The sequence below is a fragment of the Megalobrama amblycephala genome, linkage group LG24, assembly GCF_018812025.1.
Source record: "Megalobrama amblycephala isolate DHTTF-2021 linkage group LG24, ASM1881202v1, whole genome shotgun sequence".
Taxonomy (NCBI): Eukaryota; Metazoa; Chordata; class Actinopteri; order Cypriniformes; family Xenocyprididae; genus Megalobrama; species Megalobrama amblycephala.
The window spans coordinates 14,825,591-14,838,662 of NC_063067.1; the positions used below are offsets into that span (position 1 = coordinate 14,825,591).

Sequence of the window (13,072 nt, forward strand, 5' to 3'; positions counted from 1 at the left end):
TTCCTGAGTCATTTAATTTTTGATGAACTTTATTTTAAAACTTTTACCCCATTAATATTGAGACATCAGATACCAGATACTATATATTACACACACACATTATTTATTTATTTATATATATATATATATATATATATATTTTGTACCCCTTAATTTTTTCGTATTTTACGTTGCTGCCTTCTGTTAAACTACTTTAAATTACTATTTTTTCACATCAATGTACACTCCATACACCATAATGACAAACAAAAAAATTGATTTGTGACAACTTGTAATAATAATAACATTTTGTATAGCGCTTTTAAAAGTCATTTCTCAAAGTGCTTTACATAAGTAAAATTAAGATACATAAAATAAGCGAAATAAAAACACATTACTAAAGGGGGGATAAACAAATAAACAATGGGGGGGGGGGAATAAAAAAAAAAAAAATACATAAAATACATCACATGACAACCACAAGAATCACTTTTTCACCCAAATGCTTCCCTAAAATAATGAGTTTTAAGGGATGATTTAAACATTTTTAGGGATGCTGCATTTCTAATCTCGGAAGGCAGAGAATTCCATAACTTTGGGGCAACTGAAGAGAATGCCCTATCACCCATTGTTCTTAACTGTGTTACCGGAACAACTAAAAGACCAGCATCAGCCGAACGAAGATCACGTGTCGGAATGTAGGGTATTAAAAACTCAGTAAGATATTGAGGAGCAAGTCCATTTAATGCCTTGTAGGTTAACATAAGAATTTTAAAATCAATACGAAATTTGACAGGGAGCCAATGCAAGGTCTCTAAAATAGGTGTTATATGATCTCTTTGTCTTGTCCTAGTCAAAATACGCGCAGCAGAGTTTTGAACCCACTGTAGTTTGTTCAAAGTAGATTTTGATGCTCCTGCTAACAAGGCATTACAATAATCAATTCTAGAGAAAACCAGGGTATTAACAAATTTTTCAGCTACAGGAAAACTCAGCATGGATCATAATCTGGATATATTTCTGAGATGAAAAAAAGAAACTTTAACAGTATTTCGTATGTGAAGATCAAATGTTAAATTGGAATCAAATATTACTCCCAAGTTTTTTAATTTGTTTTGGAACTGAATAACAGGCATCCACATGTAAAGCTACAGGTTCCACTCTACATAACCGGTGAGGCAAACCAATGAGCATCACTTCAGTCTTATCACTATTTAGACAGGAAATTAACAGACATCCATTTTTTGATTTCTGTGATACAGTTAGAAAGAAATGAAACAGCCGCATTTACATCAGGTTTTGAGTGAATGTATATCTGGGTGTCATCAGCATAAAAATGAAAGTCAAGACCAAGAGACCTCAAGATTTGGCCAAGAGGTAAAATATAAAGACTAAAAAGTAGAGGGCCTAAAATTGAACCCTGAGGTACACCATATTTTACCACACCAACCTCAGATCTACAGCCACCCAACACAACGAATTGTTTGCGATCTGAGGGATAAGACTTAAACCAGCTCAAAGCAGAGTCAGATACACCAAAGACAGACTCTAGGTGGGTGAGTAAGGTACAATGATCAATAGTGTCAAATGCTGCACTGAGATCAAGCAGAATCAGTATTGATAAGCATCCAGAATCGGAAGCCATCAATAAGTCATTTGTGACTTAAGTGACTAATGCTGTCTCAGTGCTATGCATTTTTCGGAAGCCAGATTGAAGAGGCTCAAAGGTTGTTTACAGACAGATAACAAGGACTCTTCCTAGAGTGCCAAACTGGGCAATCGATGAAGAAGGGCCTTGGTTAGAGTCATGACCAAGAGGCTGATGGTTACTCTTGTTGAGCTCCATAATCATATGTAGATGGGATTAACTTACAGAAGGACAAACATCACTGCAACACTCTATTTATCTGGGCTTTATGGCAGAGTGGCCAGACTCAAGCCTCTCCTCAGTGAAGACACATGAAAACACACTTGGAATTTGCAAAAAAGCACCTAAAGGATTTTTTAGTCTGATGAACCTCAGGTCCAAGCATCATGTATGGAGGAAACCAGGCACTGCTCATCACCTGCACAAAACCATCCCTAGAGGAAAGTGTGGTGGTAGCAGCATCATGCTGTGGGGGTGTTCTTCATTGGCAGGGACTGGGAGATAGTCAGAATAGAAGGAAAGCTCAGTGCGGCAAAATATGGAGTTAATGAAAACCTAGTCCAGAGCATTCAGAACCTTGGACAGGGCAGAAGATTCACCTTCCATGACCTTAAGCACACAGCTAATATTTTTGCAAGGCACCACTGTTCATACATAGATATATTCACTACCTGTTTTCAGTATTTTAGATATTTTTAAGGAAGCAAATGAAACCAGGTCATAATTTGCTTTGAGCACATCTGGGACTGTGCATATTTGCATTAATTCTACCGTCTGATGCACCTTTATGGCAGAACCAGAACAGGCGGAGCTCAAGATAGCAGATTGGGCGACCTTTATTTTTGAGGGGGGTGAAGTGTGACCAGTCAAATTAAAAATATGCTAGCGATAGTTCCGTTTGGTGCAAGATTGATTTTCCTACCCTGTCTTTCTCGTTTTAAGTATATTCTAGCAATAATTTGTCTGTCAGCGACGAATTCTCTTACTTGTGCCATAAAGTGGCAATCAGCTCCCCTCTGCAGGATGAGTTGGTTCAGTCCGCGTGCGCGCCGCGTCCATACTCGTTTCTATGACCAAGCGTGTACATAAAACACGCCGTGTTTCTGTTAGCCATTTATCCTTTGAGACGACTCATATTTCCCCCCACTTCCCCGTGTTTCACAGTCTGAATGAGGAATAAATACAATTCAGTATAGCCATGTCAGTTTCCGAGCCACCGTCAGTGGACTCTGGCGGAACGGGAGGGTATGGAGCCTTTTACCCGGCGGGATACCAGGCGTTGAACCCGGAGGAGCGCGGCCTAGACCGCGGCTTCCGACTCACGGCCTTTTCCGATATGAAAGGATGAGGGTGTAAAGTCCCGCAGGAGACTCTGCTCAAACTCCTGCAGGGACTAGAGCCTGACCGCCCGCCCGGAGAGGACGGCGGCTCGGGTACGGGTGTTGGAGACGAGACCGCTGACTTCGGCCAACTTGTTTCAGTTCCACAGGGTCCTCGACTAGGTAAGTATGAGCGCGCGCTGACCTGTCACACCAATGCTGTCAAAAAGCGAGCACTGATTCGTGAATCTATCGTTCTATTGAGTCGGATCTTTTCAATGAATCGGTTAAACGGTTCCCAAAATAAACCAGAGTTTGTTGTTGCTGATAGCAGGAGCATTTGAAGTAACAGAGGGTTTGACTGACAGGGCGAAAAGTAAGTTACTTAAAATAGTCAAATAGCATTTTTTTATTATACCAATAAAACGTACTGGAAATATATTTCTGACTTATTTAATATAATTTAAACAATAAACACTCGTATTAATGGAAAAACCTTAATAAGCAGCAATATGTTGTCTACTTATGACTATCTGGATGTAAAAAAAACAAAAAACAAACCACTGAATCAGTTATGTGAACTGGTTCGTAGAAACGAATGGCTTAAAAGAACCGATTCGCGGAAATGAGTCAGACTTCCCTATCATTGCGTTCAAACTGATCAAATGAAAGCGCTAATGTTATCTGTGCAGATAGACCGGTTTAACACTAACAGCAGTTTGATAGTTTACCAACCGGTTTTGCAAAGAAATTCTTTTTATTGCGACGATTTTTGCTGTAAAGCTTTGGGTTTGATTATTTATATATATTTTATTATAATTTATGTATTATAATTTATTCATACACCTTGAACATGTCATTCATTAATACAGTTTATTCACTATAGTTTAAAAAAGGTAATAAAATAAGACAAGAACCCAGAGTAAGAGATAATTAAGAAAAAATGTATCTTAATTATGTCAGATAACACTTAAGCAAAACATGGTCAGGTCAAAGTGTCTAAATAATTTTTTGTTCCAAATTTTTATCATTTTTACTGGTAGTCCACTGTATGAAGAATTTTTGGGTGTAATATATAATATGTAACAGTTTACTTTATTTTGCTATCATCACTTTACATAAATGAACCATAGTGTCCTGCACCCACTAGTAAAATATATCAAAAATAACTGAATAATTTTTGGTTTGACTAATATATATATATATATATATATATATATATATATATATATATATATATATATATATATATATATATATATATATATATATATATATATATATATATATATTCTGGCTTAACCTTTGGCTTATATTCTGTTAATTAAAAACTACTGGGAAGCATAATGCAATCATTTGAAAGGGATGTGAACTATGGACCCAGGTTTTGCCAAGTTAATGCCTGCCACTGAAAAATAGATCACAAGTAATCCTGCAAAAATGCTTCTTACCGTTGCAAACTGAATGATTTTATAAAGATTTAAGTCCCCATAGTATATGATTAGTCAAAGCTTCTATAAATATGCATGCATGCACATTGCACATGAATTTACTGAGAGTGAAAAATGATTTCACCTGTTCTTTCTTGACTGCAGGTATTGGAATGGACTCATGTGTGATCCCTCTGAGGCATGGAGGTCTGTCCCTGGTTCAAACCACAGATTTCTTCTATCCTTTAGTGGAGGATCCTTACATGATGGTGGGTGAAATCTATAAATGTTGCAGAAAAGTTAGCATGCACCTCACAAATAAGTGGAACTCACGTCCATTCTTTTACAGGGACGAATTGCCTGTGCAAATGTTCTTAGTGATCTGTACGCCATGGGCATCACAGAGTGTGACAATATGCTCATGCTTCTCAGCGTCAGTCAAAAGATGAATGAGAAGGTGAGCTGGAATCTCTGCTTTCGTTCTCTGTTGTATAATTTTTGGTTTTACATTTTTAAAGCTGATGCAAAAATGTACATTTTAATATATGAACTTCAGATGTTTACTACATTTTTGCATGATGTATTTGCAATATAGTATTTGTATTTGGTTCATTTTATTTGTTGATGTTTTCTCAGGAGAGAGAGCAGGTGATGCCTTTAATGATGAAGGGCTTCCGTGATGCTGCGGAGGAGGGCGGGACTTCAGTAACCGGGGGACAAACGGTCATCAATCCCTGGATCATCATTGGGGGCGTGGCCTCTGTTGTGTGCCAGCCCAACGATTTCATCATGTGAGCGTTTCTGTCTAGTTTCTCATGAATCAAAAGACTGTGCACTTGCATCTGAATGATCCAGTTTTTTCCTAAACAAACATTCACCAAGGAAGTATTCATTGTCTGACTCTTCACAGTTTAAATGCTCACATATGTCTATGTATATATGCAGGCCTGACAGTGCTGTACCTGGAGATGTGTTAGTTCTCACTAAACCTTTGGGAACTCAAGTAGCAGTGAATGCCCATCAGTGGCTGGATATAGTGAGTACACATTTTTATCTTTGGAATGATTGCTTGTGTGGTTCTTTCCTCTCTTCCCCCTTTTTTGTAGAAGTTATAAAGTGATGACAATCTCATCTCATTTCTCTCTGTATCTCTTTTACCTTTATGCTTAATTCCTTCAGCCTGAGAAATGGAATAAGATAAAGTTGGTGATTTCCAAGGAGGAGGTGGAGCAAGCTTATCAGGAGGCTATGCTCAATATGGCCACCCTCAATCGCACTGGTATGTCATTTCATAAGCACTCTTAGCATGGATTATTTTTAACAATGGGGCCAATATTCATTACACCCAACTCCTAGTTTTGCAACTTTTCACTAGATGGCCTATATGCATACTTTTGAATGATGAGGGAAAGAAAGAAAAAATAAAATCTCTTTTGCAGTACTACTAAAGAAAGATAAATTCATTGCTTAATTTAATTTCTATAAGAACTCTTTAGTTATATACTCTACCATTTAACAGTTTAGGGTCAGTAAGATCACAATTTCCAAGAAAGTATGAAGCTGCACAACTGTTTTTAACACTGATAATAAGAAATGTATCTTTAGCAGTAAATCAGCATATTAGAATGATTTTTGAAGGATCATGTGACACTGAAGACTGAAGTAATGATGCTGAAAATTCAGCTTTGTTCAATATTGAGATCATGAGTCTCCCATGAACAGGAAACTAAACAAAACATGTAATTTACTAGCGGTTCTGAAAATTGTTAATTGCTGCAGTCTATTTAAATTCTTTTTTTATTTATTTGAATATTTTTTTTTTTTTTTTTTAATCGTTTTGAATTAATGAATTCAATGATTCTCTCATAAATATTTCATCTGTTTCATTACTGGATGAATCAGCTTTTTTGAACAAATCCCTTGAATGAATGATTCAATTACACAATTTTAAGTCACTTGTAACAATGTAATTGATACAATCGCTATTTTAAAAGGTGATTTACTCTATTTTGATAGCTTCATTTGACATCACTGTTTATATCCGAACTATAAACTTTTATTCCAGTACTTCTGTGATAATTTGAATATTTGTAACACAGAAATGGTATTACTGTGTGGCTGAAGACAGTTTGTGAAGCTGTTTCATACCTATGCATGACAACTGCTTTCTCTGGCTCAACGGCAGAGCAAACGCAGATTTGAATGTTACAGTGTGATTTTGTCAAAGGGTTAATGGACAGGTGAATCAATGTAATTTAGGAGAGATCGCATGGTTGTTTGAATCGAGATTGCGATATTTTAACGATTAATCGTGCAGTTCTACTTTGCCATCACAGGAATAAATTGCATTTTAAAATATATTTCAATATAAAACAGTTAAAGTATAATAATATTTCATAATTTTACTGCTTTTACTATATTTTTGATAAAATAAATGCAGCCTTAATGAGCACAATAGACTTTCAAAAACATTAACTAAATCTTACTGTTCTTAAACTTTTGAACAGTAGTGTATAAGGTAATTTCAGCAGTTTAAGTGATTTTAAGGGTAAATACAACAGATTTTAGATTGTTTTAAAATTCAGTTTTTTTTCTCTCTCTCTCCAGCTGCAGCCTTAATGCACAAATTTAATGCACATGCTGCCACGGACATAACAGGCTTTGGGATCATAGGTCATGCACGGAATCTCGCCCAGCAGCAGAGAAATGACGTTGCCTTTGTCATACACAACCTTCCCATTATCTCCAAAATGGCCGCAATCAGCAAAGCTGGTGGCAACCTGTTTGGCCTCTTGCAGGGCACCTCTTCTGAAACATCAGGTGAGAGTCACAGCTCTCAACACAATCAAACACAATCTTTTAATGTTCACTAATAATGATAACTTTGCAATTACACTGAAACCTGAAATGGGCTTAACATAATCAGTGTTTCTCCATAAATAAAGATTATATTCAGGTCAAGTATTGTAACAAAAAGCATTTCATCCATCATTCTGCCTGCATCATCCCAACTGACAATTTATATTCAAAGTGAGAAAAGTAATGTTCAAAGATTTGTATCTTTTATCTTCTATACGTGTTGTAATCAGTAGTAATAAATTAATTGTAAATTAAATTCATACTAAACAGCCTAAATGTGTTAAAATACAGTTGACTATCAATATTAATAGTCACATTTGTTCAGTTAAATTCAATAGAAATAAATGCACATGATATTCAAGGTCCTCCACAGGATTTTACAGTATTAACATTCATTAATCAATTAATCTATTCCTGTAAATAGACATTCCTGGTCAGTAGAGATTTCTACAAGCTCTTAGGTAGATAAAAATCTCTTTTCCTGCCTCTCTCAGGTGGTCTGTTGATCTGCTTGCCACGGGAGCAGGCTGCCCGGTTTTGCGCCGAGATGAAATCCAGTCGTATGGGTTTGTCGGGAGCAGTGGGGCAGGATGGAGGGGTGGGCGATGGGCAACAGGCTTGGATCATTGGCATCGTGGAGAAGGGCAATCGCTGCGCCCGTATCATCGACAAACCTCGGATCATAGAGGTCCCGTACCGTGGCTCTGTGGTCAGCGTGCAGGAGGGGAGCAACAATAATGCCAGTCCTCCTGAGGTGCAGCAGACGTAACAACTCCACTACGCCACGCAGGGTCTCTCAGTGATCATTACTCTTTACCCTTGACCCTCACTATGTCCTCGTTGGAAATGATAGATTTGAATGTGTGCTCATAACAGACATGGTGTTTGTGAAGGACGGAGTATGTGTGGTTACTCTTGCTGTCCATTCCGTCCCCCTGTTCAACCAAAGGGTTGAGAGCAACAGACCAAAAATATTTTAAATGACCTGGTGGGAGATGGAATGGACAACAAGCAAACATATTTTCATCTCTCGTTCTCTTCTCCAACTCATTCTTTCAAACACACACACATTTTCCTGGTTTAGCTATTTTTCAATGTTTATCAACTATTCTTAAAAAGGATAGCTCACCCAAACCATTAAAATATAACTTTAGTAATTAACACTTATGTTGCTTTAAATCTGTATGCTGCTATATGTTCATTTTTATTTTATTTTTGTTTTTGAGAAACGCAAAAGGAGGAATTTCAGGCAGACAATTTTCTATAAAACATCATGAAAGTGGTCCTTTTTTATTTTGAAGCCACTGCAAAAAGTGATTTTTTTTTCTTACTCAGTATTTGTCTTATTTTCCAGTACAAATATCTAATCATTCTTAAATGAAGAAACATTTTCTTGAGAAGCAAAATGCAATCTTGTTTATGAAAAAATGTATCAAAATGAAATGAATTTATGCTTAAAACAAAAATAAATGTTAATGGGGTAAGAAAAATAACCTTTTTTTCCCCTTTGAAATAAGTGTAGTTTGCCAATATATTTTTCTTGCTTTAAGTTTGAACCCACTTAATTTTGATACATTTTTTCAGAAAACAAGACACAAAATCTTATCTTTGTGCTTCTTAAGTCAATGTATGAATGCTTAGATATTTGTCTGGAAAGATTTTCTGAGTAAGAAACTAAACAGACAAAAGTTAACTTGAGGAAGTGAGTAATTGTAGTTATATGGGAAAAGGCTCATAATTCTGCTTTTGCGTTCCTCTGAAAACGGCATACAGGATTGGAGCATAAGGGTGATTAATTAATGACATAAAATTGGCTTTTTTTTTTTTTTTTTTAGTGAACTATTCCTTTTTGTAGAAAATGTTTGACTGAAAATATTTTTTGAAACTACTTTTTTTGTTGTTGTTGTTGCAGAAATGAGTTTGAAACCATATTCAGAGCTTAATTATTTCTGCTTGATGAGGTGGAGTCTTTGAGACCTCACACTAAAATGAAGCCGGGTTTACTAAGAAAACATTCCAATGAGTTCCTGATCAATCAGACGCTTTGAATAGCAAATATCCTAAATGACAATCAAACGTGTTTTCTTTCAAGCCATTCGACAAACTCGTGTCAAAGTTAAACACACTCACACCAATGTATACTGGGGCCTGAGTAATCATAAATGTTGGCTTAATTAAGATATTTAATGGTACAATCAATATTTATTTTGTCAAAGATTTAAATGCAGTTATCCAAATTTCAAGTGTTTTTTAGGTGGTGTTTATCTTCTACTGTTCCAATCAGTCTAATTCATGCACCTGTTTTAATAGGACATTCTTGTAACATTGACATTCGTCTGGTAAAATTAGGTTATAATGTTCTTTCTTGTTGGTCGTTTTCATGAATAGAGTGACCTTTCGCCAGTTAAAGTAGGTTAGACCGTTTATTCATTCATAAAAATATGGACAACATGTGTCATGGTCTTAAGGGCAGCAGTTAATTATGAATGATTGTGGTGAGACATATGGATGATCTTTTTCTTCTCTCATTAAGTCTGTTGATTTTGAACAGAAGATAAGGTAGTCTGGTTCTCCCTCTTGTATCTGAGAAAGGGTTGAGCAGCTTTCTCCGGTCCAGCGGGTGAGCCCAGAATGCCAGTTGTGCCATTTGAATGGCTGGGACAGAACAGCAGTGTCCACAGTCCTCTTTATGACACCTCTCTCTTTAACCCCAGCTCATGGGACAGGTGAGGTTGATGTTAGATAGGAAGGGATAGGCTTGATCTGCCATGTCCATTCACCAGGCACTGGTTTTGTCATTCATTAAACCATTGAGACTCAATAAACTTGTAATTTCTCTAAACTGGCTCTATTATTCATTGAAGCTCGAAGCTTGTTTGATGGTATAGATGTGTTGTATGTCGTTCACCACAATGTGTCAGCAGAGTGCAACACTATAAGATGGAAGCGCTCTGTTGTCTTTATGTATTGGCTTGTCTCAACATCATGTCATGCTGCTTCAGTTTACCTCTTTTTAAACTCAAATGCAGTAATTGATAGCTGGATTTAGTGTTTGATAAACAGCATTTTTTAAGTGTATAGCAAATTTTTTTTTGAGCAAGGGGGAAACTGAAAAAGAACGAATGAACATAGTGTTCAGAAATGTGCATGATCAGAAACAGATTTTTTTATTTTTTTTTCATCTTCTGCCAGTAGACAGATGTAGGTTGAAACATTTTTGACTTTCATAAAATTTGAGATAATATGAAAAAAGAGTTAATTTGACCAGAAAGTAAACATCACTTGACTTCTATCTTAAATTACATTTGCTTTTAGGTCCATGCAGAGAAAAGCAGAGTGCTGGAGAATACATTGTATCCATAAAGAGAAAAACGTCTTAATTTTTCATCTATCCCTCATAATAATAAGAGACTGTTCCAATGCTTTAGTATCAGCTTGATGTGAAAGCATATAGTAATTTGTGAAGGCAGAGTTCTTCCCATTTCTACCCTGTCCTTTTCACCTTTAGGTTTTGTCTTCTCTTCTTGTTCTTCTTTTCCACTCTTCTTACCTGAATTAGCAATTAGACCATTATAGATAATCATATCTCTTTTTATCAACCTTAAACATTTTGTTTACCAGCTCTTTTCCTGCTATCATCTGGTTTGCTCTTGATTAGCAGAGGAAGAGATTCATAATCGCTCACTGTGAGCATATTTTCTTTTTCCTTCTCAAATTCTGCAACCCCTCTTTTCTCTTATATAATGCCCTTTTTGGTACAGAGTCTGATCGCAGTGAGGAAATAGTTTAACAGCTTCTGATTCCACTCATTTTCTGTTCACTGACTCTGACGCCGTGCCCAGTTTTAACCTTGATGGACTAGTTGTTGCACTGTCCATTGAATCTCTCTGTACAGCAGAGCATTGTGTGTTTGTGCTAATTTTTGTGTTATGATTAGGGAATATTAATTTTAAAAGTTTCCCTGCTGTTGGATTTATGCCATCGCAGCTAAATCTTCAGCCCCACAGCAAAACAAATCTTATTTTACCTGAGTTGAATGTGAATTGGCAGTCTGTAATTAACACGATGCAATAAAACACGGTACACTGCAAGATAATGCCAGGAAACATCTTACAGTTGCATGCATAAACAAACATACAACAAGACAAGTGTAGTTGGAAAAACAAACAAATGACTGATAATTTTGACTTTCATTCTCATAATGTAATTATGATTTACCAAACTATATTTATGAGCCAGTTTGTCCCAACGTGCCTCAAGGCCATCACCATCATCCCCGTGCTGAAGAAGTCCACAATGTCCAGCCTCAATTACTACTGGCCCGTTACACTCAAACCCATCATTATGAAGTGCTTTGAGAGGCTTGTCATGAGGCACATCAAGATCTTGCTGCCCCCTACACCTACAGTTTGCATAAAGCTCAACAGATGACACCATTGCCACCACCTTCCACCTAGCTCTCACCTACCTGGACAAAAGATGTAAGAATGCAGTTCATAGACTTCAGTTCAGCATTCATCACAATTATTCCTCAGCACCTGATTGGAAAGCTGACCCTGCTTGGCCTGAATCCCTCCCTCTGCAACCGGATCCTGACTTCAGACAGTCCAGATTGGGAACAACTTTTCCAGCACACTGAGCACAGGAGCCCCCCACGGCTATGTGCTTAGTCCATTGCTATTCACTCTGTTGGCTCACAACTGTGCAGCAATGCACATCTCAAACCACATCATCAAATTTGCTGATGAGACCCACCATGGTCATGTCATCTGCGAAGACGATGAGTTGGCATACAGAGAGGAGATGCTTCGGCTACCGGACTGGTGCAAAGTCAACAGCCTGTCCCTTGACGTGAACAAAATGAAACCAACCACTCTCTGCTTGGTGTCCACTTGGCGGAGAACCTCACCTGATCTCTCAACACTAGCTCCATAGTGAAGAAAGCCCAGCACTGTCTCTACTTTCTACCAAGGCTGAAGAAAGCCTATCTCCCACCCCCATCCTTACCACATTTTACAGAGGGACCGTTGAGAGCATTCTGAGCAGCTGCATCACTGTCTGGTTCGGGAATTGCACCATCTCAGATCACAAGACCCTACAGCGGACAGTGAGGACAGCTGAGAAGATCATCTGGGTCTCTCTTCCCTCCATCACAGACATTTACACCACACACTGTATCCCCAAAGCTATCTCTACTGCAAACGATCCCTCACACCAACTCTTCACCCTCTTCCTCAACTCCATGTGACTGGCCTGACAACTCCGCTCACACGCATGAACTTAATCTCTGAACATGAACTCGCAAACTTTACACACTAAAAAAAACTCCCCACTACCGTGCCTTAGTACAGTGCCCTGTTCTATGTAAAATTTGTACTGTCTCATGCTGTTTGCACTGTTTACTCATGCACACATGCAGTTTATGTAGTCTAGTCTGTGTTTACATGTTCAATTCTTAGTTTAGTTCTTATTTTAAGTTCCTTTTTATTTAACTCTTTTGCTTAGTCTATTTAATATAATTTAATTAACAGTTTAGTTTTGTAGTACTGTGTCTGGTGCTTGTCTTATGTAGCACCATGGTCCTGGAATAACGGCACTTCTTTTCACTGTGTGCAGGCTGTATAGAGCTGAAATGATAATAAAGCTATTCTGACTCTTATGAATAGTTCAAAAATGTTAAGTTACAGTCTGAAATGCCGAACTGTACAATTTAAAGGGTTAGTTCACCCAAAAATGAAAATTCTGTCATTTATTACTTACCCTCATGCCGTTCCACACCCGTAAGACCCGTTAATCTTCAGAACACAAATTAAGATATTTTAGTTGAAAATAAAGGG

General features: G+C 37.3%; 1 protein-coding gene across 1 annotated transcript; it reads left to right on the plus strand.

Annotated features, from left to right (window-relative positions):
• Positions 1-2,685: 2,685 nt before the first annotated feature.
• On the plus strand, positions 2,686-10,077 carry sephs3 (selenophosphate synthetase 3). Its single transcript, XM_048177598.1, has 8 exons — positions 2,686-3,129; positions 4,542-4,645; positions 4,726-4,833; positions 5,013-5,167; positions 5,322-5,412; positions 5,556-5,655; positions 6,984-7,196; positions 7,730-10,077. The coding sequence occupies exons 1-8, from the start codon at positions 2,826-2,828 to the stop codon at positions 8,002-8,004; spliced, it is 1,350 nt and encodes a 449-aa protein (XP_048033555.1). The 5' UTR covers positions 2,686-2,825; the 3' UTR covers positions 8,005-10,077.
• The last annotated feature ends 2,995 nt before the right edge of the window (positions 10,078-13,072 follow it).